Below are 26,445 nucleotides of genomic sequence, written 5' to 3' on the forward strand. Positions count from 1 at the left end.
CAGTAATGACTACAATATAAAAAAAGGTCCAAAAATCCAAAACATTCGTCCCATTTCCAAGTACAAGCAAACATATAAACGCTTACGGAAAGCAAAGTCTTATGGGAAGAAGAAACGACATCTTAAAAACAAATCATTATTACAAAGTATTAACGTGTATATCCAATTCAGAGAAAAAAATTAAGAAAAAAGACATAATAGTAGAATTAAAAGAGCATCTATAAGCCGTGATAATAAAAAAAACAGGTCTACAGACCAAAGTAAAAAGCTATAACGCAGCTTCATGAGTTAAAGCCCAAAACGAAATGGCATCTTCTCTCCAAAAATTCTTCAACATAACACATAGTTCAACTTATACTAGAAGGTCGATATTCTTCGACGAATTTCTTCACGTCTGCCGGAGTATTAAAGAAGCGCTGGCTGTTGTCACCCAAAGTAACTCTGAGATTCGCTGGGTATCTTAAAGCTTGTTTAAATCCAATCGAATGAATCTCTGCCATCACTGGTTTAAAAGCGATTCTTGCTTTCATCACTTCAAATGAATAATCTTCAACAATACGAAACTTATTGTTTCTGTGAAAAATCATGCCTTTCTGACGAGCTAATCGGATTAAAAGCTCTTTCTCCCGAGGATAATGGAGGCGAACAATCACAGCTCGTGGCTTGACTCTCGAGACCGAAAATCTCGAAACTCTGTGGGCGCGATCAATAGTAGGCTTAGCATGCAGAGCTTCAACGCCAAAAACTTCCCATAATAGGTTAGAGAAAAATTCAGTTAAGTCACCAGACTCAACTTTTTCGGGAAGCCCGATGATTCGCAAATTCTGTCTGCGAGATCGGTTTTCAAGATCGGTGATTTTAAACTTATAATGCTCTGCTGTTTGAGCAGTCGACAGTACCTTCTTCTCCAATGTTTCAATTGTGCGTATTTTTTCACAAATTAACTTTTCAAGAGCCGAGAACTTTTCTTCATGCCGTTGAATATCTGCTGCCTGCGACTGAAGTTTGGTATCAAGCGATCTAACGACTTCTTCAAGCTGAGACATTTTCGCAGTAAGCTTATTTTCCAGACTTGCGAGTTTAGTATCCAGTTTAGTATCCAGAAGATTAGAAATTGCCTCAAGAGATAGAGACTCTTTAGACGATTTCTTAGTTGTAGCCATTTTAAGTTTGAAAAGATTAAATCAAGTATTATTTTAGAATAAAAAGTAAATCGTAAGTATCAACCCATGTAATTAAGTACGAAAGGATTTGATTAAAGGGTGATTATAGTTTAAAAAATGAAGAGCGCCTAAAAGGCAGATGTCTACGTCGCCATCTTGAAACTCCGCCCCTCGAATTCTGATCAACACACAAAAAATGCTGGAGGAACTCAACAGGTCAGGCAGCATCTATGGAAAAGAGTGACGTCAATGCTTTGGGCCGAAACCCTTCAGCAGGACTGGGGACACCATTCTGGTACTCTCCAGATTGTGATCCCTGCTGAAGGGTTTTGGTCCGAAACGTCGACTACACTCTGGACAAAAGCATCAGTGGGTGAAGTATCGCAGTTCGGGACGTGTGTAGTCAAGCACTGCCCTGTGAGGGATAAAAACGTAGACTATTTCCTAAATGGAGTGAAATTTCACAGTTCTTAGGTGCCATCGGGCTTGGAATTTCTCGAGTGGAATGCCCAGATGATTAATTTGCAGGTTGACTTGGTAGATTGGAAGGCAAATGCGATGTTCACTTCCATTTGAAGAGGACCGGAATATAAAGGCAAGGATGCACTGTTGAGACTTTATAACGCACCGGTGAGGCCTCACTTGGATTATTGTGAGCAGCAGTGGGCCCCTTTTGGACTAAGAAAGGATGTTCTGATATTGGAGAAGAATCAACAGAGGTTCATGAAAATGATTCCAGATATGAAAGGCTTGTCATATGAGGGGCATTTGATGGCACGCGGCCCCTACTTCCTGGTATACAGAAGAGTGATGGAGGGCGCCACTGAAGCCTATCGAATGTTGAAAGGTCTCACTCAAATGGATTCAGACACAAGTTTCCTGTTGTGCAGAATAAGAGGGATGCCCTTTTAGGAAGCTGGCGAGAAGGAATCACTTTAGCCAAAGTGCAGATTCATTGGAATTCTTTGCACAGGAGACTGTAGAGGCCAAGTGAATGGGTATATTTAAGGCAGGGGTTGATGGATTATTGATTAGTCAGGTCATTAAGTGATACTGGGAGAAGTCAGGAGACTGGGGATTAGAGAGACAATGGATCAGCCAAGATGAACTGGTAGAGCAGACCCGATGGCCAATTCTGCTCCTAAATCTTACTTCAGATGAGACGATTTTCGTCTCTATTCTGAGCTTTGACATCACACTGTTACAGCGAGTTTCAACCCAACATGCGAGAAGAAGTCATCTTCCTGCAGGGCTTGGTGCAGGCATCTGGACTGATTATCTAAGTCTCTGAACTCCACTCCCACCCCACCATGACTGACGGTGGAGAACTCGGCGATGGTGATGCCAATGAATATAACAGGGAGGGCAGTAGTATTTTTTTCCATTGGAGCGTGGCCTGTTTGTGATGTGAGACCTAAAGCTCACTTGTCCAAATATCATTTGTACCCAGAGAGAATGGTACAGAACATTACCCACGTGTGGAAATGTCCAGAACAAGAGGAGACAGTGCAAAGGTGATTTTCGGGAGAATTATATCTGACGAGAGGGCTTTCTTCTTTCTTTCTCTATAGCACTAATTAACATATTAATTGATTGCAAGATAGACTCGACATTAAGTGGAGTCTATATTTTGTTCCGATTTCCTAATCCTTGTTAGGAGATAGCTGAAGCTCGGTGGTGTCTGAGAGATCCATCCGCTCCCATTCGCTCCGCCCATGCTTCCAAGCACGCTCGATGGACTGGCAGGGAACGCGCTGGTTGAGTCAGTCACGACTGCCTCTCTACCCAGAAGCCCCAAGGACGGGAGATCCGTCTAGCACCCACGGAAAAGGCATCAGTACATTCGCTGAGCAGCAATAAGCTCCCCAGTGCACGGGTACAGATCGTGGGTCTAGGAGAGAGGGAGAGGACCGGGACTGTCCCGGAGTGCAGAGCCACGGTGTATCCGAAGTTCACAGTAATAATTGTCCCTTAGTTACGGTGCGGAGAAAATCCCCGCCTGGTGCACAGCTCCAATCTGCCGCCAATCCTTTAGAGCCACAAACTTGATGAACGATCTCGGCCCAAAACAACGATAGTTTACTCTTTTTCGTAGGCCTTGCTTGAGCTGTTGAGTTCCTCCAACACTTTCTGTGAGTTGCCGATCCTCTGCAGATGTTTTGTCGACTGAGCGCATGTGCGAATCAGGTGACGACTATTTAACCCATGCGCATGCGCATTTGTTTACGTGTGCGAATTCTGAATCTGGGAGGTTCCCGGTTTTGGATTTTGCTATCAACCGTGACTGCAAGCACCAGTTCAATACCACGTGCCTCAAAAGTAGTCAATGTTTCATGACTCCAGCTTCCGGACACGTAAGACCCAGTTGCTTACTGTCCGCCTTTAATCTCTCCCTTTTCCGATTTAAACTTTGAAATTTCAACTTTATTCAGTCGAATTTGTACAGCCATAGTTATGGCTACTTCGAAGAGCAGCAGACGAAATCCAGACCCGTCTAATGGGGGATCTAAGAAGACCGAAGAGTACGCAGAAGAACAACCTTGGGTCAAGAGATTAGACTCTCGAATCAGCAGTATCTGCACTGAAATAACTCAACTAAAAGGGAAATTTGAAGAAAAAATTGACTCTTTGAGCCTCGATCTAAAAGAAGTCAATCGAAATGCGGCTGATCTCTCTTCTCGTCTGGAAAAGGCTCAAAAAAGAATCGTGGAGAAATCAGAATCTGCCGACACACTGGATTATTTTGCTAAAATGTTTCAGCCTTTATTTCCGGAAGTTTGTTCGCAACTCCCCGAGATCGAATCGGCTCACAGAACCGGTGCTTTAAAATCTTTGGATGAAGGTAAAAACAGGCATATTGTTGTGCGTCTTCTCCATTTTAGAGACAAGGATCGCATTATTAAGCTTGCAAGAAAACAGCGAATATTTTCATTTCAAGGCTCAGGTCTGTTTTTTGATGATTTTCCACGTGAAATTCTATGAATCTAACTTTTCAAAATAAGCTTTTTTCATCACTACAGTATCCAGCGAAATTAAGGATCATTATCAATAATTCTGGAATTCGTATTTTCCTTGATCCAGCTGAAGCATTGCGTTTTATTAACTCTTTGAAAAGCTCAAACAAATAAATAGAGGGTTACCTCAAGCGGAGCCGCCTGTGGAAAGCAGCCAGTGTAGGAGTGGAGATTTGAGGCTTTGACTCGAGAGGCTTCGACGAGAAGAGGCGAAGGGCGAGCTTGTTCCCAGTTAGCCTTTACAATGCTTCATGAGACGGTGATGTGCCTCTCCTGTGAGATGTGGCAGTCTTGGGGGAACTCACCTCACCCGCAGAGTCACATCTGCCAGAAGTGCTTGCGGCTGGGCGATCTGGAAGACCGTGTGAGGAATCTGGAGCAGCAGCTGGATGACCTTCGACTCATAAGGGAGAATGAGGCAGTCATACATGAGAGCTACAGGGAGGTAGTCACACCTAGGCTGCCGGAAGCAGGTTGTTGGGTGACAGTCCGAGGGGGAAAAGCGAAGGAGAGTAGACAGGTAGTGCAGAACACTCCTGTAGCCTTTCCCCTGAATAATAAGTTTACCGTCCTGGATGCTGTTGGCGAGGACGACCGACCAGGTGTGAGCCACGGTGGCAGGGCCTCTGGCACTGAGTCTGACCCTGTGGTGCAGAATGACGGGACGGAGAAGAGGAGAGCTGTCGTCATTGGAGACTCTATCGTCAGGGGAGCAGACGGGAGATTTTGTGGACATGAGAAGGACACCTGCATGGTTTGTTGCCTCCCGGGTGCCAGGGTCCGGGATGTCTCTGACCGGGTGCATGACATCCTGGTATCAGAAGTCGTGATAGATCTTGGGACCAACGACCTAGGCAGGAAGAAGGATGAGGTCCTGAAGTGTGAGTTTCGGGAACTAGGCAGAAGGCTGAAGAACAGGACCTCAAGGGTGGCGTTCTCAGGATTGCTGTCAGTACTACATGATAGTGATGGTAAGAATTGGAGGAGATGGCAGTTGAATGCGTGGCTGAGGAGTTGGTGCAGGGGGCAGTGTGTTAGATACTTGGACCATTGGGATCTCTGGTGAAGGTGGGACCTGTACAGATTGGATGTGTTACACCTGAACTCGAAGGGGAGCAATATCTTTGCTGGTAGGGTTGCTAGCATGGTTCGGGAGGGTTTAAACTAATTTGCAAGGATGGTGGGACCCGGAGCGATAGAGCAGTGGAAGAAGTGCATGGAGTAAAGCCAGATCTAACATATAGAGAGGCTTTGAGGAAAGAGAAGCAGAATAAAGGGTATAAAGGTAGTAAGGTAGAAGGGCTAAAGTGTGTGTACTTCAATGGAAGAAGCATCAGGAACAAAGGTGATGAACTGAGAGCTTCAATACAGACATGGAATTATGATGTAGTGGCCATTACAGAGACTTGGCTAGCACCAGGGCAGGAATGGATTCTCAATATTCCTGGATTTCAGTGCTTTAAAAGGGATAGAGAGGTGGGAAAAAGGGGTGGAAGGGTGGCAATTCTGGTCAGGGGTACTATTACAGCTGCAGAAAGGGTGGGCAATGTAGCAGGATCCCCTTTTGAGTCAGTATGGGTGGAAGTCAGGAACAGGAAGGGAGCAGTTACTCTACTGGGGGTATTCTATACGCCCCCTGGTAGCAGCAGAGATACTGAGGAGCAGACTGGGAGGCAGATTTTGGAAAAGTGCAAAAAACAGGATTGTTATCATGGGTGACTTTAACTTCCCTAATATTGTTTGGGACTTGATTAGTTCCAATGGTTTAGACGGGGCAGAGTTTGTTAATTGTGTCCAGGACGGATTCCTGTCGCAGTATGTTGACAGGCCGACTGGGGGAATGTCATAATAGATCTAGTATTCGGTAACGAACCGGGTCATGTTTCAGATCTCTCAGTGGGTGAGCATCTGGGGGACAGTGACCACTGCCTCCTGGCTTTTAGTATTATCATGGAAAAGGATAGAATCTGAGAGGACAGGAAAATTTTTAATTGGGGAAGGGCAAATTATGAGGCTAAAAGGCTAGAACTTGCGGGTGTGAATTGGGATGATGTTTTTGCAGGGAAATGTACTATGGACATGTGGTCGATGTTTAGGGATCTCTTGCAGGATGTTAGGGATACATTTGTCCCGGTGAGGAAGAAAAAGAATGGTAGGGGGAAGGAAACATGGGTGACAAGTGAAGTGGAAAATCTAGTCAGGTTGAAGAAGGCGGCATACATGAGGTTTAGGAAGAAAGGATCAGATGGAACTATTGAGGACTATAGGGTAGCAAGAAAGGAGATAAATGAGGGGCAGAGAAGAGCAAGAAGGGGGCATGAGAAGTCCTTGGCGAGTAGGGTAAAGGAAAATCCCAAGGCATTCTTCAATTATGTGAAGAACAAAAGGATGACAGGAGTGAAGGTAGGTACAATTAGAGATAAAAGTGGGAGGTATGCCTGGAGGCTGTGGAAGTAAGCGAGGTCCTCATTGAATACTTCTCTTCGGTATTCACCACTGAGAGGGAACTTGATGACGGTGAGGACAATATGAGTGAGGTTGATGTTCTGGAGCATGTTGATATTAAAGGACAGAAGTTGTTGGAGTTGTTAAAATAGATTAGGACAGATAAGTCCCCGGGGCCTGACGGAATATTCCCCAGGCAGCTCCACGAGGCAAGAGAAGAGATTGCTGAACCTCTGGCTAGGATCTTTACGTCCTCGTTGTCTCCAGGAATGGTACTGGCGGATTGGAGGGAGGCGAATGTTGTCCCCTTGTTCAGTAAGGGTAGTAGGGATAGTCCAGGTAATTATAGACCTGTGAGCCTTACTTCTGTGGTGGGAAAGCTGTTGGAAAAGATTCTTAGAGATAGGATCTATAGGCATTTAGAGAATCATGGTCTGATCAGGAACAGTCAGCATGGCTTTGTGAAGGGCAGATCATGCCTAACAAGCCTGATAGAGTTCTCTGAGGAGGTGACCAGGCATATAGGTGAGGGTAGTGCGGTGGATCTGATCTACATGTATTTTAGTAAGGCATTTGACAGGTTCCACACGGTAGGCTTAGTCAGAAAGTCAGAAGACATGGGATCCAGGGAAGTTTGGCCAGGTTGATTCAGAATTGGCTTGCCTGCAGAAAGCAGAGGGTCGTGATAGAGGGTGTACATTCAGATTGGAGGGTTCTGACTAGTGGTGTCCCACAAGGATCTGTTTGGGATCTCCACTTTTTGTGATTTTTATTAACGACCTGGATGTGGGGGTAGAAGGGTGTGTTGGCAAGTTTGCAGTCGACACAAAGGTTGGTGGTGTTGTAGATAGTGTAGAGGATTGTCGAAGATTGCAGAGAGACATTGATAGGATGCAGAAGAAGGCTGAGAAGTGGCAGATGGAATTCAACCCGGAGAAGTGTGAGGTGGTACACGTTGGAAGGACAAACTCCAAAGCAGAGTACAAAGTAAATGGCAGGATACATGGCAGTGTGGAGGAGCAGAGGGATCTGAGGGTACATGTCCACAGATCCCTGAAAGTTGCCTCACAGGTAGATAGGGTAGTTAAGAAAGCTTATGGGGGTGTTATCTTTCATAAGTCGAGGAATAGAGTTTAGGAGACGCAATGTAATGATGCAGCTCTATAAAACACTAGTTAGGCCACACTTGGAGTATTGTGTCCAGTTCTGGTCGCCTCAGTATAGGAAGGATTTGGAAGCATTGGAAAGAGTACAGAGGAGATTTACCTGGATGCTGCCTGGTTTAGAGAGTATGGATTATGATCAGAGATTAAGGGAGCAAGGGCTTTACTCTTTGGAGAGGAGGATGAGAGGAGACATGATAAAGGTGTACAAGATATTAAGAGGAATAGACAGAGTGGACAGCCAGCGCCTCTTCCCCAGGGCACCACTGCTCAATACAAGAGGACATGGTTTTAAGATAAGAGGAGAGAAGTTCAAGGGGGATATCAGAGGAAGGTTTTTCACGGAGTGGTTGGTGCGTGGAATGCACTGCCTGGGTCCATGGTGGAGGCAGATACACTAGTGAAGTTCAAGAGACTACTAGACAGGTATACGGAGGAATTTAAGGTGGGGGGTTTATATGGGAGACAGGATTTGAGGGTCGGCACAACATTGTGGGCCGAAGGGCCGGTAATGCGCTGTACTGTTCTATGTTCTATTAGCATTGAGACTGGCAACTAAATACTCAACATGGTAACATTGTGTGTGTGTGTGTGTGTGTGTGTGTGTGTGTGTGTGTGTGTGGTTTCAATATGTGATCAAATAAATTGTGCTGTTCTTTTATAATCAAATGTCCTGGATTCACACACACTTGGAGGTCGACGGGGAGAGGAGGGATATTTGCTTGCGGGGGTCGGGGTGGTGGTGCTACCTTCCTGAAATGAGTTTTTGCAGGGTGGTAGTTCTGTGAGAACTATGTTAGGCAGGAACTGGGTAAGGTAGAAACTGGAAGCAGCTGTGATTGGGTGAACTCACATCTCACCTGTGAGAGTTATTTAAAGACAATAGGTTCAGATTTCACACTGTTTCTGTGAGGGGGAAAGAAAAGGATGCAAGATCTGACAATATTAGATGATAAGAGATGTTACAAATGCATTCTAAAAGAAAAAAAAAGAATCTCATTTCAATTTAGGGATTTCCAAGACGTTCATTACTCACGTCTCTATAAACTCCTGAATAACAGGCGACTTACCTGCCTGCAATCCTTTCAGCTTTCCAAGCAGCTTCCACTTGGGGTAAGGGTCCGTGTTCAGGATGCACAAGGCTTGGAGTAGTACAGTCAGCCACCTCTGTATGTTGTGGAATGGTGTTATTGGTCGAACCTGCTGCTTCAAGAGCCCATTCATCGACTTAAATAGCCAAAATACCTGGGGGTAATAGGATCTGTGATTCACCTTTATTGACAGCCCAGTCTTTCACTCAGCTTTTCTGAGAAATGAAATGAATCATCAGATTATATTTTGCAGGTCCCCTGACAGCCGATTAATCAGCAATCCTTTCAGAGTAAGATACTGATTCGTCTATGTACAGGGAATTTCCATTAATAGACCAGAATACGTGTCAATCATTAGAGAGCAAACATTTCAATTGTTGCTGCGATGACAAGTGCCCGTTGCAATCGGTCTGCCATATCTGGGCTGGGCCAATCCATTTTCTAATGTGGGCAACTGGTTTCTCCGGGAATCTCTCTGTGGCTGTAAAGTGATTTCTGTGACTGAGTTATATGCAGCAGCTTTCCACAGCTGCACGTCAGCTTTCAGCAGAAAAAGAGGTGTGGTGTTTGCTTCAGGCTGTTCATAAGGCACGACACGCATAAAGGGAGGGAGGGGGGCTTCTGGTATCGGAGGCTCAATGATCTGTGTGAAACTCTGTAGGCGGTGTGTGGGATACACTTTTATACAACTTGTTGACTCTCACACGGGTCTTACTACCTCATTCTGCAAACTTCCACTTCACAATTGAGGTTTGCTGTGCCCTTCCCAACATGTTTGCCGGGTCCTCTGATAGCACCCACGTCATAGAGGGTCTGTCATGTCTGTCAGTTCACCTCGCATCCCTCTGTAACACCATCGGTCGTCACTGAAGTCTCTGTGACGAGGGGCGAGTTCATTCAGCTGCCGATATCAACTGACATTCTCCAGCTATCGCTGATCTCTTCAGTGGCCAATGAGGGCTGTTGGGCTTTGCGGTTAAATATTTGATCGCAACTTGTCTTAATAATCCCATTATCGTGTCAGAGACTCCGAGTGTCTTTCTGGTATACTGTATTGACTCTCACTGACTGTGAAAATGGGTGTTTATTGTGAAATACTTCACTAACCATACTAAAACAGATACCTCCAGTGCTCAGAGTTGGAGTGAGTAAACTTATCCCCTCTGGTTCAAGAGCCTGATGATTGAAGGGAAATAAATTTTCCTGAAGCTTATTTGTCCTTACATTAAAATAAATCGACTATAGTCTATCAGATGTTCCTCACTCCCTGCCTTGCTTGTCCGTCTTATCTACTGAACTCTCTTATTTTTTAAAAATTTGCGTCAACTTCTGATCTGCCACACCACTGCTTTGGATACCAGCACAGTTCAAATGAGCCAGGGATCAGAATTGTTTGAAGTTGTCATTACTCAAGAGAAATTCGAATGGTTTACAGGTAGATAACTCAACTGGATCAGGAGGTTTTGGAAGAGATTGCGCAGACATCAGTAGGATCTTTCAAGTATTTGATGATTATGGAATGTTAGGGAAGACAGGAAAATTACAAGTGTCACTCCATTCATAAAAAAGGGAATGGGGCAGCAAAAAGGAAACTGTAGTCCATATAGTCTGGCCTCAGTCGTGGGAAAGATTTTGGGATTGTTTGTTAAGGATGTGGTTCGCGACGTACATGATAAAATAGGCCATAGTCAGCATGGTTTCCTCAAGGGAAAATCTGGCCTGACAAATCTGTTTGAATTCTTTGAAGAAATAACGAACAGGATAGACAAAAGAGAATTGTGAATGCTGTGTACTTGAGTTTGGAGAAGGCTGTTGAGAATGCCCCGCAGACGAAGCAGCTTAACAAACTACAAACCCCTGGTATAACTGGATAGATGCATGGATCGAGCATTGGCTGATTTGGCAGGAGGCAAAGAGAGAGAATACAAGAAGACCACTCTATTTAGCCAGCTGTGACTAGTGGTGTTCTGTCGGGACCGGCGTTCAGACTGCTTCTTTTAACGGTACATGTCAATGATTTGGATGACAGAATTGATGAGTTTGCAGACAATGTGAGGATAGGTGGAGAGGCAGGTCGTGTTGAGGGACGCTGCAGAAGGATTAGCCAGATTAGCAGAATGTCTGAAGTAGCAAGAGCTGGAAAGTGTAATGTCATCCAGTTCGGTAGCAGGAATAAATGGAGAGAATATTGAACAATATGAGGTGCAAACGCACTTGTAACTCCTCAGTGCAGGATTCCAAAAGGTTAATTTCCAGACAAATGCAATGATAGCATTCACTTCTGAGAAGTTAATTAGAGTTTTGTCGGCAATTTTAGGGCCCCTATCTAAGAAAGGATCTGCTGACATTCCCGGGTGTTAAGAGAAGTTCCACGGGAATGATTACAGAAATGAAAGGGTTAGCATATGACGAATGATTGACGACTCTGGGCCGGTACTCACCGGCATTCAGAAGAACAAAGGGGTGGGTATCTGTTTGAAACCTATCAAATGTTGAAAGGCCTCGATGGAATGGATCTGGGGAAGATGTTTCCTTTGTGGGGAGGGGGTGTGGATTCTAAGACCAGTCGGCACGGCATCGGAATGGGAGCGGGGGTGTAAATCGATTCAGAACAGAGATAAGAAGGAATTTCTTTAGCCAGAGAGCAGCGAACCAGTGGTATACATTACCAGATCAGGATGTGGAGCCCAGGTCATTGGGTGCGTTTACAATACAGTTTGATAGGATCTGGACTTTCTGGGCTTGAAGGGTTACCTGTAGAAGGCGGGAGATTGGGACTGAGAGGGAAATAGATAAGTCATGATGAAATTGATCAAATGCCGGAGAAGTCTCGATTGGCCAAATGAACTTATTCTGATCCTATATCTTATGGGCTTATAGTTGTTTGCCCCTCTTCATCATGTGTGGTTTCATTGATTCAGGTGTGTTTCGTTATATCTGCGATGAATGCCTCCCAAAGAATCAATCTCACTGAAGCACACTGTGTATATTTGCACTTTGATGAGAAATCTACTTTGAACTGCTCTCCTATTGATTGGGGCTGCCATTCGCAAAGGGCTTGCTACGGACAGGTATTATTAATGCCACCCAAAGAATCAGTCTGAATGCAAGTTGTGTGTCTGTTAGATACTACGCTGAACTTAATGCTGACAGTTTTAAAATAGTTTCACTTCATTTGTTTGTGTACAAAAAGCCGTGATTTTAGTCACTGATTGTAGGTGAGTAATAAGCAGTAATATATTTCAGAACTGTTTTGATCACGTCACGTTCAGATATTCATGTTTGGAAATGGCAGTAATGGCTAGGACGACAAATTAAAGGATTTCACTGCTTCAGCAATTTCGACACTACAAATAATATTAAGATCTGGACAATCATATTAAATATAGAATATTACAATAAAAATGAAGTCTTGCAGACTTCATCTGAAGCATTGTTTGAATATTGTCCATTATCTCTGCAAGCTATCTGCGCTGATATGTTTACTCACTGTCCAAAGAATGCGGCATCATTCTCAGTCGATAACTATTAGGAGATAGAGTTTTATGGTACAGTAGTAGCATTGGTAGTGTTTTAATTTGTTTAGTATTTCAATTAAATGTGTGCTTAAATTAATCAGTTCACTGGTAGTTTGTCATTTTGCATCTTTTTTAACAATTTCCACGAAGGTTTGTTGAAATGGGTCAAAATATACGGTCCAAATGTGGTCCAGTTAATCGGAATCTCATGTGCTAGTTCACATTTTAAAATGATAAATAAGGGCAGTACAAGCTTAAAGGCTTTAGGCAGGAACTTGCAAATGTTGACTCGGAGAGGCCAATTGCAAGTTAAGGGATGTCTGGTAAGTAGGGGCCTTCTAAAAAATCAGAGTGGAGCAATATTTCTATTAGAATGCAAGTCATTACTGGCAAGATAATGGAATCCTTGTTAACAGGATCTGGTCAAAAACGCAGGTGACAGGTCAGGTGTAGGCAGCTGTGATCACCTTAATACCATGAGAAGTATTCAAAGTGTAGGAGCCCATCAGAGTATAGCAATGCAATGGAGATGGCTATTATAATAGCTAGTTTCACTCAAGGTGCTCTTCAGGAGGGCAAAGAAAACCACAATTCAAACAAAGATAGTACGTTCCATAAGTCTCTAGGTTCAATTTGACAAGTACTATGATGCAATTATAAATGAGGCAGTGACATTCAAAATGAACACCGGAACAGATGTCGCAGGCACACCTGCATATCTGTTTAGAAAATTGTGATAGAAAACAGGCATTAAACTCTACCAAACAAAGAAAGTGCTTATGGGCCTCGAGAAACAAACTCAGTGTGGAAGTAATGTTTACTGTTTCCATCAATAAAAATGAAGAACAGTTAAAAGAGGACATCTATGTTGTTCAGAATTTCTTCCCACCACCACTGGGATGACAAGCCATTGGAAAGCTAAAACTCGTTGCAAGGTTACATTTGTTCATCAACTCTTATTCGCTGGAGAACTTTCCGGAGTTGTTTACGGGCCTGGAGATACAGAAAGAAGAATACCTTATCCAGCTGAGGCCAGGCGTTTCACTGCACTCTCTGACCACAGTGAGGCGAATACCAGTCCCATTGAGGAACAGAATCAGAGCTGAACTTAAGAGAATGGAGGCGTTGGACCTCATAACTAGAGTGAATGTTCCTACTGACTGGTGCGCGACCGCTGTTACTGGTCTCAAGTCAGCTAGCACAGTAAACATACATAAGAACATAAGAGATAGGAGCAGGAGTAGGCCAATCGGCCCCTCAAGCCTGCTCCGCCATTCAACAAGATCATGGCTGATCCAATCTTAACTCTAGTTTTCACCGAATCCCACAAGGCAACAGTGCCAACCAACAGGGCAACATGCCGCCCATTTTATTTTATTATTCATCCCGCCCAAACCCATGTGATCACCCGGGGGAAAAAAAAACGATTTGCCAATTGAGGAGAAAAAATCTGGAAAATTCCTCTCCGACCCATCCAGGCTATCGAAGACTGGCCCAGGAGATCACATGGCTGATCTAAACCTAGCCTCATGTCCACTTACCTGCTCGCTCACCGTATCCCCTAATGCCATTTTTATCCAGGAAAATGTCCATCTCCGTTTTGAATTTATTGAGTGTAGTAGCTTCCACAGCTCTCTGAGGATCTGTGTTGATCAAACAACGTTGAAAAAATGCAGTGAGTCTTGAGGAGTTTGTTCTGCTCTCTGGTGAGAAAACATTGGATATGCTGGGTGGAGCAAAGTTCTTACCAAACTAGATGCAAACTCAGGTATTTGGCAGACTCATTTAGCCCCTAAATCCTGGAAGCTCACAACCTTTATCAAACCATATGGACACTATGCCATCAAGAGAATATCATTGTCATATCATCCCCTGAACTCTTTATGATAACGATGAATCAAATTTTGGAGAGACTGGAAGGAGTAGTCTGCCACATGAATGATAGACTCATCTTTGAAGTTTCAAGGAAGGAAAATGTCAAAAATGTTTCTGCTCGCCAGGAGAAACGGAATGCTGCTGGATTCATCCTGAACAAAAAGAAATGCAAACTTGTAAAGCTGGAGGTGAAATTCTGTGTCCACCAGCTGTCCTGAGGGAGTTCAGCCAGATACAGACAATCTTGAAAGATTTTAGAATATGGAACAACCTACGAACGTATTAGAGATCCGCAGTTGCCTTGGCATGATAAACGAGCTGGGAAAGTTCAGTCCAGGTTTTGCAGTGAGAAATTCATAACCCGAACCCCTCTCTCAGAGAAACATTTGGGCCTGGGACACACCAGACTGACAGGTACAGAATGAATCCCACACTCTTGCTAGTATGCAGTTGATGTACTGAACTGCAATTCAAAATTGGAAAATAAAGGGACAAAATGTAAGGGTCAGACAGAGTGGGCCAAATTTGTTTGCTGATGAGTAACTAACCAATAAAAACGTGAAATCTGTACAAGTGGCCGCCCCATGAAAGTTCATTCATTGCAATTAAAGCTTCGGAATTATTTCTGACTGTGGAGTCACTGCGGCGGTAATTCCCAAGAATTTTCATATATTAACCTTCAATCGGAACAATATTTACATCAGAGAAACAGATACGAAATGCTGGAGGAACTCAGCAGGTCAGGCAGCATCTAAGGAAAAGAGGAGGGTCGACGTTTCGGGCCTACCCTGTCCCTCCAGCATTGTGTGTGTTATTGCTTGGATTTCCTGCATCTGCAATCTTTCTCTTGTTTTTGATTTACATCAGAAATTGGCATTAAATTAAAGTGTTTGTTCAAGTAACCGTAACCAATGAAGTTAGTCAGGGGTATAACGGTATCTCTGGAGACTGATCCTCTGTATAAATAAGGGCCGCTTTGAATGCATCAGCTCAAAGTGACTTCTAGAGCTGCGAATTCAGAAGCAACAGAAATCACAGATTCTCACTGAAATGGTGTATCTGCTCATCTGGCGGATAGAAGGCGTTTACTATCCGTTTATTTCAGCCTTTGGAATTCCCGGTAAGTCGCAGTGTCAGCTGCGGTTAGAGTGATGTGAAGTTTAATTCCCATGTTGTGTTTGATTTTGTCGCTGCTTTCCACTGACACCTGTCCAGTATCAGTGTTCAGGAATGGGCTGTAAACACCGGGATTGTAGATTCTGTCATCTGGATCTAAATACAAACCGCTGCGAGAACACTGCACATCCGCCAACTTCAATGGAATTGAACGAGTCAGGCAGCGTTCTCCCAGCCGTTTGTTCGCGTCTCTGTGCTTTTGGTCTTGTACTTGCTTCACTGCGTTTGCAATTACTGTGTTTATACAGCCCGCGGAGATTCTACCAATTGATAGCTTGCATTAGTAAGTGAGCGATTTTCTGAATTCGGTGCAACAATCTAACTATGGACTGGTAGTAACTCTGTAGTAAATGTGCAGAGTTCTGGGTTGTAACACGAAAGTGTTGTGGATTTTTAATACATGACTGAATATAAAACAGTTGATGGACAAAACAATGAGCTCGTTGCTGAGTCAATTAACACAACCGACTGGTGCCTCATAGTTATCAATAATGTGAAATGTATTCCCTTATACCTACATGAGACACCGTTTCAGACATCTGCCTACGGCACCGAGTTTGCTGCCGAACCATGAGTTCCTCTCCTCTGCTTCCCTGCGATGGAATCAGTGGGAGGTGCCATGTTTGTCTGAGCTTGTGTCAGATTTCGCTATATCTGCAGGGAGTCACTGAATGTTCTGTTGTAAAGTGAGTGAGGTGGCAAACGGAATAACAAGCAAACTCGGGGAATGATGGAAACATTAAACTCCTGTTTTTGTTCCGTCCTTCGGCTGTTCTGTCGACGACAGACAGCACCATGGAAATTGAAGACTGCCTCAAGGAAGAATCTCGCCATCAGCGTCCGCACGATACGCGGTTGGCGCCGGTAGAAAATGTTCCACCCAGTATTGACTGTCAAGAAGTTGTTTCCCAGTTTTAGCGTTACACTTCTGTTACATACCACGTGGGTATCTTGTGACTGTCACATGACCTTGATGTAATTGATTCTCTGCTGGGCATGAAGTAATGGTCTTGTGATGGTGGAGTGATGTAATTTTCCCGCCAGTGAGATGCCGTGTGATGGCCTGTTTCAACAGGTATAAAAGGAGCAGGCCTTTCTGTGACGCAGGTCAGTTCGAGGCGTAAATCGTCAGTGACTCCGTTAAGCTGCGTGTTCGTCTCATGACGTAGTTTTGTTTTGAACTGGCATTTTACTTTCTGCCTTAAGTCTCAAAGGTTATTGCCGGCAGTTTCGCTGCAGCACTGCCAGTCTAGACCAGTCGGAGAGTGAGGGATTTATTGGAGTGCGGAAAACTCGAAGGATCGAGAAAAGTTTGTGTTTTCGGCGGTAAAACAGGTTCGACCTTATTTAATCTTCGTTGAAGGAATTAATAACCTGCGTCCGAGATAGCTCCTGCATTGCTATAATAGCGGAAAGAGTTGGATACAGCGTTTCGCCAAGGAGAAGTCAGTGCCTTTAACCCATTTTATTTCTTTCGTCGTAAATCCTTCGAGCAAGGGACATTTTGGCTGGGATCGGCAGTAACATCGCGTCGTCGAGGAATTCGTTACTTCTAGGAAAATCTCTCGTAATTGGGTAAATCATTTGGATTTTTGCATTTATCACTTTTAAGGACTGTGTTCGCATTTATCGATTTAAGAACTGTGTTCGTGTTCATCGCTTTAAGAGCTGTTTGAGTTGCCGTACAGCAGTTAACTTCCGGTTAAGTTAGTCGTTTGTTCACTTTTTTTTTCTTGAGCAGTATTTAATAGACAATATTTAACATCTAAATGGTATTTAATAGTATTTGATAGTGTTATATGTTTATAAAAACCTGTCTTAATTCTATATTCTTTGTTGTCAAATCGTAACACTTCCAATTCACATCTCCGTCATCGGTAACGAAACTGTATTCCGATCATATTGACTTTATTTTACCCTGTAAACTCCTTCTCTGTCTCCGCCAGCTCCGCGTCCCCTCTCGACCCTCCCACCGCTAAATGCAACAATAAAGTGGAAATATTACAGGATCCCCTCAAATTGCTGCATTAGCTTCTGCTCAGTATTTTCTAAACTTGCTGTTCCCTGTCTCTCTTCCAGTGAACTTGGTGGCGATTGTGATCCTGTCCCGGGGAAAGTGCGGTCTTTCCAAATGTGTCACTCGTTACCTGGTGGGAATGGCAGCGGCCGATCTCCTGGTCGTTATCTCCGATCCGCTGCTGAGGATGACTGCTTCGATTTATTTTCCCCGATCATTCCTGTCCGTCACTCCTGTGTGCAGACTCGGTCTATGGTTTGCTGTTGTGAGCACTGCGACCTCAGTCTGGCTGACGGTCGCTTTCACCGTCGATCGGTTTGTGGCTATTTGCTGTGAGAAGCTGAAAACAAAATATTGCACCGAGAGAATGGCGGCTGTGGTTATCGGGATAGTGACTGTGCTGGTTTGTCTGGAGAGTGTCCCCTGTGGCTTTGTATACGGGCCTGGAGAAATAGCTGATGGTGTTCCCTGGGATTGTGTTTATACAACGAGCTACAAAAACTCCCCCGCATGGTTGATGTTTGCAATATTTCATCGCATTTTAACCCCTTGTATCCCATTCTTTCTGATTTTGCTGTTCAATATTCTGACCATCAGGCGGATTCTAGCGGCCAGTCGAGCCCGCAGCGGGCTCCGGGGACAAAAGAGTGGAGAGAATGACAGGGACCGAGAGATGGAGAACCGACGCAAATCCGTCGTTTTGCTCTTCAGCGTAACGGGTAGTTTCGTATTGTTGTGGGGAACATACGTGGTATTTTTTATCTGTAGACGTATTTCAATGAGTTTTGTTGATTCTATCACGGCTCCCCGTTATGTCACACAACACACGTCAGAAATGCTGCAAATTCTCAGTTCCTGCACCAACACGTGTATTTACGCCCTGACCCAGAGCAAATTCCGAGAGGAACTAAAAATTGCCGTGAAATACCCACTGAATCGGATTTTGAAACGCATGAAACGTCAGTAATAATGGTGTAAAATAGTACAATTTAGCTGCCTTCAAGCACCCTATTCGGACCGAGACCCTTCGTCATTGTCCTGTCCACCGTGTGCACTTTTTCCTTTTGTGTGTACTTCCTTAGAGTCGCAAAACAGCTGTTTACAGCTGATCCCGAGGGCATCTCTGGGATCCCAAACAAATCCCCTTTACACCTCACGTCCCGTCCTGTAAAAATGAAGACTGAGGCGAACCTGTTTCCCCTGCTTCCCGGTTCTGACAAAACTGCCTGACCTTGTAGTATAATTCCGTCTGTATCAACCCCTCCTGCTCCCGTCACAACCCGTCTTTTCCTTCATCCTCTTTTTCCCCGCCTTCACTACCTGTATGTTCTCGTTCTCACTGCCAACTTGATCGATCTTCCTATAGGAGAACTTTAATTTTGTTTTTACAATTGAAGACAATGTACCGTTACATTCACTTGTAGAGTAGGGAGAGGTCGCGGGGCATAGGGACAGAGCAATTGTGACATTGTCGAATTTGTGGTTCTCCTCCAGCAGTGAGATCGGCTTGTTTAGTGGACGATGTATTATCTTTATTTCTGTACTGCTACTACTGTAGACAATTGCTTTTGTTACATTCTGTATTAAGTCGTGTGAGTTCTAATAAAGTGTTTTGTTTTAACACGTGTGCAGTCTCCTTTCTTTGCAAATTCATATGTGAATACTCTGAGCTGAATCAAGCAAAACCGCCAAATGAATTTTAAAAGAATTTTCATTACAAATAGGCTGTCGGATAAGCTCACGACTATACAGGAAACTGAAACATATGAATTAAATGCAGCACAAATCTTTAGTCCAGGAAATGTCCTCAGTGAGAAGGACCACCGGAAATGCCAAGACAGTCTATGCAGACACTGAAAGCCAGAGTGTACTGGGGAGAGGCAGGACCACTCAAGGACAAAGAGGGGAGATTATGGATGGAGGTCGAGTTAGAATGCAAGGTACAAAATGAATAGTCTGCGTTCACTGGTATTCACTAAAGAGAAGGACATGGAGGAAAGCGAGATCAGGAAGAGAGTATTATTATATTCTCAGGCATTTTGAGACTGAGGAGAAGCCGGTGTTGGGTCTCTCAAAGAGTATTAAGTTGGGTAAATTCTTTCGGGGATTTAGTCCACTGGGGGCCCAGACCACACGAAGGTAAACACGAAGTTTAAACTGGCATCACGGACACACAAACACTGGGCCGAGGGGTCAGTCCCTGCGCTGTACTGCTCACTGTTTGTTAGTCAATGTTTTGAGGCACAAGTGGGCAAGGATTCAAAGGAGCATGGGATGAAAATTAAATTTCTACTCTGTGTTTCTCATCTGGGAAGGTGGGAGTAACCAATTACAGTGTTCAAATTTACACATCTATCTGACATTAATAAATCGGTGATTAATCCTTAATTAATGATTCAGAGACGGGAGGGAGAATGCATTTTTTAGGTTGTACATCACTCGTTTATGGAGAATAATCTGTACTATCACACAATACCATGTCCTATTTTACCCAAGACATGAAAACATAACAGGCATAATGATTTAAATATATTTTATTGAAACTGAAAATGGCAAGAACATTCTGGAACAAACAAAAGAAAATAATAATTGCTATTTGCAAAATAGTCTGCACATTCAAAACAGCGGTAGGAAACCTTGCAAACACGAGGAAATCTGCTGATGCTGTAAATTCATACAACAAGACACACAAAATGCTGGTGGAACACAGCAGGCCAGGCTGCATCTGACGAAGGGTCTCGGCCTGAAACGTCGACAGCGCTTCTCCCTATAGATGCTGCCAGGCTTGCTGTGTTCCACCAGCATTTTGTGTGTGTTGCTGTAGGAAAGATTGTATGTGTGCCCCTTGCATATATGTTTCCCACATTTGCAGGAAGTTGTCCTTGTTTTGCAGTGCTTTTTTACAGAGCAGTAGTTGCATCCCCTTCTCTTCTGTCCCCTTGTGTTGGCTTCTCGTGGGACTTGTTGTTGATCAGGGCCAGATTCAGATCGCTACTCTGCCCTTACCAGTGCTGCTGAGGCTGCTGTGCCGGGAAGCTGGTGTCGCCTTTGTATAAAAGGAGTCACAAAGGCCTTTCCAATCTCTGCCTGTTGCTCACTGCAGTGCTTGCAACAGTGACTTTTATATTGCCCATGGTGGGTCAATTTAACAGGCGTCATTCGTTTATTAGCATAGCTAAATGTAATTTAAACTAGCTGTATTGCATAAGACGATGTAATAAGGATGCACCTTATACCTTTATTTCTTTTAGGGGCCACAACGTATTAGGAAGGCTAAGCATAGGGAAGGCTGCTGAAGTATTTCACAGTTCTTTTCAGCAGAAAACCAGAGTCTGACAGAGAAGGTCACTAGAGCTGAAGTGTACTCTGCATCTTTAATCGTTGAACACAACTTGACATTCCAGGTGTGTAAGCTTGCGCTGTTCATGGAAATATTTCCTGATTCAGAAATTGCAAAAAAAACTATGCCTTCTCATCTACCACGACAGCAGCTATTGTCACATCACAGTAAAACTAAAGTTTGGAAAAAAAATAGAAAAGTTCTTTGCATTAATGAATGAGTGAGTGGGCCAGTGAAAGGGTGGAGATTTGAGGCTTTGACTCGAGAGATTCTGTCAGTTTTGGCAGTTGAAATGTGCAATCAAGTCAATCAAGATTTGAATAGCTCAGCAGTAAGCCGTTGATTAGACAATCAAGATTTGAATAGCTCAGACTCAGCAGAGAGCAGCTGATTGGGTAATTGAGGTCAGATGACCAAGTAGTTTGAAAAGATCAAACAAATAAATAGAGCGTTACCTCAAGGCGGAGCGGCCTGTGGTAAGCAACCAGTGAGGGAATGGGCCAGTGAGGGAGTGGAGATTTGAGGCTTTGACTCGAGAGGCTTCGACGAGAAGAGTCGGAGGACGAGCTTGTTCCCAATTAGTCTTTACAATGCCTCCTGAGACGGTGATATGCCTTTTCTGTGAGATGTGTCTGTCTTGGAGAAAACTCCCCCCTCCCTCAGAGTCACGTCTGCCAGAAGTGCTTGCAGCTGGGCGATCTGGAAGACCGTGTGAGGAATCTGGAGCTGCAGCTGGATGACCTTCGACCCGTAAGGGAGAATGAGGCAGTCATAGATGAGAGCTGCAGGGAGGTAGTCACAGCTAGGCTGCAGGAAGCAGGTCATTGGGTGACAGTCAAAAGGGGGAAAGCGAAGGAGAGTAGACAGGTAGTGCAGAGCACCCCTGCAGCCATTCCCCTGAATAATAAGTTTACCATCCTGGATGATGTTGGTGAGGACGGCCGACCAGGTGTGAGCCATGGTGGCAGGGCCTCTGGTACTGAGTCTGACCCTGTGGTGCAGAAGGATGGGACGGAGAAGAGGAGAGCTGTCGTCATTGGAGACTCTATAGTCAGGGGAGCAGACAGGAGATTTTGTGGACGTGAGTAGGAAACCCGCATGGTTTGTTGCCTCCCGGGAGCCATTCTCTGACTGGGTGCATGACATCCTGGTACAAGGGGAACAAGGAAGACAGATGAGATCCTGAAGTGTGAGTTTTGGGAACTAGGCAGAAGGCTGAAGAACAGGACCTCAAGGGTGGCGTTCTCAGGATTGCTGCCAGTGCTACGTGATAGTAATGGTAAGAATTGGAGGAGATGGCAGTTGAATGCGTGGCTGAGGAGTTGGTGCAGGGAACAGGGTTTTAGATTTTTGGACCATTCGGATCTCTTCTGGTGAAAGTGGGACCTGTACAGATTGGATGGGTTGCACCCGAACTCGAGGGGCAGCAATATTCTTGCTGGTGGGTTTGCTAGCATGGTTCGTGAGGGTTTAAACTTATTTGCAAGGGGGATGGGACCCAGAGCGATAGAGCAGTGAAAGAAGTGCATGGAGTAAAGCCAGATCTAACATATAGAGAGGCTTTGAGGAATGATCAGCAGAATAAAAGGTATAAAGGTAGTAAGGTAGAAGGGCTAATGTGTGTGTACTTCAATGGAAGAAGCATCAGGAACAAAGGTGATGAACTGAGAGCTTGGATACATATATGGAATTATGATGAAGTGGCCTTTACAGAGACTGGCTGGCAGCAGGGCAGGAATGGATTTTCAATACTCCTGGATTTCAGTGCTTTTAAAGGGAAAGAGGAGAGGAAATATGCGGAGGAGAAGTGGCAATTCTGGTCAGCGATACTATTACAGCTGCAGAAAGGGTGGGTAATGTAGCAGAATCCTCTTTTGAGTCAGTATGGTTGGAAGTCAGGAACAGGAAGGGAGCAGGTACTCTACTGGGGGTATTCTATAGGCCACCTGGTAGCAGCAGAGATACTGAGGTGCAGATTGGGAGGCAGCTTTTGGAAAGGTGCAAAAATAACAGGGTTGATATCATGGGTGACTTTAACTTCCCTAATATTGTTTGGGACTTGATTAGTTCCAAGGGTTTCGATGGGGCAGAGTTTGTTAAGTGTGTCCAGGATGGATTCCTGTCACAGTATGTTGACAGGCCGACTTGGGGGAATGCCATACTAGATCTAGTATTAGGTAACGAACTGGGTCCGGTCACAGATCTCTCAGTGGGTGAGCATCTGGCGGACAGTGATCACCGCTCCCTGACCTTTAACATTACCATGGAAAAGGATAGAATCAGAGAGGACAGGAAAATTTTTAATTGGGGAAGGGCAAATTGTGAGGCTGTAAGGCTAGAACTTGCGGGTGTGAATTGGGATGCTGTTTTTACAGGGAAATGTACTCTGGACATGTGGTCGATGTTTAAGGATCTCTTGCAGGATGTTAGGGATAAATTTGTCCCGGTGAGGAAGATAAAGAATGGTAGGGGGAAGGAAACATGGGTGACAAGTGAAGTGCAAAATCTAGCCAGGTGGAAGAAGGCCGCATACATGAAGATTAGGAAGAAAGGATCAGATTTAACTATTGAGGGCTATAGGGTGTCAAGAAAGGAGCTAAATGAGGGGCAGAGAAGAGCAAGAAGGGGGCATGAAAAGGTCTTGGCGAGTAGGGTAAAGGAAAATCCCAAGGCATTCTTCAATTATGTGAAGAACAAAAGGATGACAGGAGTGAAGTTAGGACTGATTAGAGATAAAAGTGGGAAGGTTTGCCTGGAGGCTGTGGAAGTGAGCGAGATCCTAAATGAATACTTCTCTTTGGCATTCCCCACTGAGAGGGAACTTGATGACGGTGAGGACAATATGAGTGAGGTCCATATTCTGGAGTTTGTTGATATTAAGGAAGAGGAGGTGTTGGAGTTGTTAAAATACATTAGGACGGATAAGTCCCCGGAGCCTGACAGAATATTCCCCAGGCTGCTCCACGAGGCAAGTGAAGAGATTGTTAAACCTCTGGCTAGGATCTTTATGTCCTTGTTGTCCATGGGAATGGTACCGGAGGATTGGAGGGAGGCGAATGTTGTCCGCTTGTTCTTAAAGGGTAGTTGGAATAGTCCAGCTAATTATAGACCAGTGTGCCTTACGTCTATGGTGGGAAAGCTGTTGGAAAAGATTCTTAGAGATAGTATCAATGGGGAGATTCAGTGAATCATGGTCTGATCAGAGACAGTCAGCATGGCTTTGTGAAGGGCATATCATGCCTAACAAACCTGATAAGAGTTCTTTGAGTAGGTGTCCAGGCATATAGATGAGGGTAGTTCAGTGGACGTAATCTACATGGATTTTAGTAAGGCATTTGACAAGGTTCCACATGGTAGGCTTATTCAGAAAGTCAGAAGGCATGGGATCCAGGGAAGCTTGTCCGTGTGGATTCAGAATTGGTTTGCCTGCAGAAGGCAGATGGTCATGTTGGAGGGAGTACATTCAGATTGGAGGGTTGTGACTAGTGGTGTCCGACAAGGATCTGTTCTGGGACCTCTACTTTTTGTGATTTTTATTAAAGAATGGATGTGGGTGTAGAAGGGTGGGTTGACAAGTTTTCAGACTACACAAAGGTTGGTGGTGTTGTAGATAGTGTAGAGGATTGTCGAAGATTGCAGAGAGACATTGATAGGATGCAGAAGAAGGCTGAGAAGTGGCAGATGGAGTTCAACCCGGAGAAGTGTGAGGTGGTACACTTTGGAAGGACAAACTCCAAGGCAGAGTACAAAGTAAATGGCGGGATACTTGGTAGTGCGGAGGAGCAGAGGGATCTGGGGGTACATGTCCACAGATCCCTGAAAGTTGCCTCACAGGTAGAAAGGGTAGGTAAGAAAGCTTATGGGGTGTTAGCTTTCAAAAGTCGAGGGATAGAGTTTAAGAGACGCGATGTAATGATGCAGCTCTATAGAACTCTGGTTAGGCCACATTTGGAGTACTGTGTCCAGTTCTGGTCGCCTCAGTATAGGAAGGATGTGGAAGCATTGGAAAGGGTAGAGAGGAGATTTACTAGGATGCTGCCTGGTTTAGAGAGTATGGATTATGATCAGAGATTAAGGGAGTTAGGGCTTTACTCTCTGGAGAGAAGGAGCATGTGAGGAGACATCATAGAGGTGTACAAGATATTAAGAGGAATAGACAGAGTGGACAGCCAGTGCCTCTTCCCCAGGGCACCACTGCTCAGTACAAGAGGTCATGACAAAAGGTTCAGATTTGATTGGGGGAACTCACATCTTACCTGTGAGAGTTATTTAAAGACAATTGGTTCAGATTTCACACTGTTTCTGTGAGGGGGAAAGAAAAGGATGCAGGATCTGACAACATTAGATGATGAGAGATGTTACAAATGCAGTCTAAAAGAAAAAAAAAAACTCATTTCAATTTAGTGATTCCAAGTCGGTCATTACCCATGTCTCTATAAACTCCTGTATAACAGGTGACTTACCTACCTGTAATCCTTTCAGCTTTCCAAGTAGCTTCTCGGTAGTTATCGAAACTCATGCACTTCTGCCCTCTGACACTCTTGACTTTCAAGCAATGGTCTGATATCCACTCTTCCCTCGCTTGCACTCCTTATACTGCAGATCTGAAAAAAAAACTTCTGGATTCGCCTTTCATGTTACTGGCTAGCTGACCCTGATATAATTTCTATCCTTACTGCTTTTTTTCATTCCTTTCCGGACGAAGATGGCTGAGAGTGCTGTGAAGTGGAAGAGCCCGGGAGCAAAGCCGTGGAACGACACCAGATTTGGAAATTTTAAATCCCGGGCCAGGTTTGGAAGGGCCTAGTGTTGTGGCTAGGGAACAAGGCCGGGCCAGTTCAGCACACTGATTAGTGAAATTTAATCATCTGTGTGCTGGCAAACAACTAACGGGCTCCTGAATCAGATCACTGATGTCTGGTTTCATAACCGTGGACTTACTACCGAGAAATTCAGTTCCTAATGTTATTTGTTTAATGTTACTGTTTGCACGATCTGCTTTTGTATGCACAGCGGGTGTTCATCAGATCATATTTTGCAGGTCTTCTGACAACTGATTAATCAGCAATCCTTTCAGAGTAAGATACTGATTTGTCTATGTACAGGGAATTTCCATTAATAGTCCAGAATACGTGTCAACCATTAGAGAGCAAACATTTCAATTGTTGCTGCGATGACAAGTGCCCGATGCAATCGGCCTGCCATATCTGGGCTGGGCCAGTCCATTTTCTAATGTGGGCAACTGGTTTCTCCGGGAATCTCTCTGTTGCTGTAAAGTGATTTCTGTGACTGAGTTATATGCAGCAGCTTTCCACAGCTGCACGTCAGCTTTCAGCAGAAAAGGAGGTGTGGTGTTTGCTTCAGGCTGTTCATAAGGCACGACACACATAAAGGGAGGGAGGGGGGTTTCTGGGATGGGAGGCTCAATGTGCAGCTCTCTAGGGGTATGTGGGATAAACTTTTATGCAACTTGCTGACTCTCTCCGGGCTCTTACTGCCTCATTCTACAGAGTTCCACTTCACAAAAGAGGTTTGCTGTGCCCTTCCCAACATGTTTGCCAGGTACTCTAATAGCACCAATGTCACAGAGGATCGGTCATGTCTGACAGTCACCTCGCATCCCTCTGTAACATCTTCTGTCAC

General features: G+C 44.5%; 2 protein-coding genes across 3 annotated transcripts in view; both read left to right on the forward strand.

Moving 5' to 3' along the window:
* The window catches only part of LOC132401288 (zinc finger protein 214-like), a 1,156,463-nt gene that overhangs the window by 359,422 nt on the left and 770,596 nt on the right, over positions 1-26,445 (forward strand). The gene's annotated exons all lie outside the window — the stretch shown is intronic.
* LOC132401286 (probable G-protein coupled receptor 139) lies at positions 16,908-18,972 on the forward strand. Of its 2 annotated transcripts, none has more exons than XM_059983372.1 (2): positions 16,908-17,020; positions 17,525-18,972. In XM_059983372.1, the coding sequence occupies exon 2, from the start codon at positions 17,602-17,604 to the stop codon at positions 18,427-18,429; it is 828 nt and encodes a 275-aa protein (XP_059839355.1). In that variant the 5' UTR covers positions 16,908-17,020; positions 17,525-17,601; the 3' UTR covers positions 18,430-18,972. The 2 variants fall into 2 exon arrangements, with proteins under 2 accessions (XP_059839355.1, XP_059839357.1); XM_059983374.1 differs by lacking the exon at positions 16,908-17,020 and adding an exon at positions 17,158-17,217.

This window comes from Hypanus sabinus, chromosome 10 (assembly GCF_030144855.1).
Source record: "Hypanus sabinus isolate sHypSab1 chromosome 10, sHypSab1.hap1, whole genome shotgun sequence".
Classification (NCBI taxonomy): domain Eukaryota; kingdom Metazoa; phylum Chordata; class Chondrichthyes; order Myliobatiformes; family Dasyatidae; genus Hypanus; species Hypanus sabinus.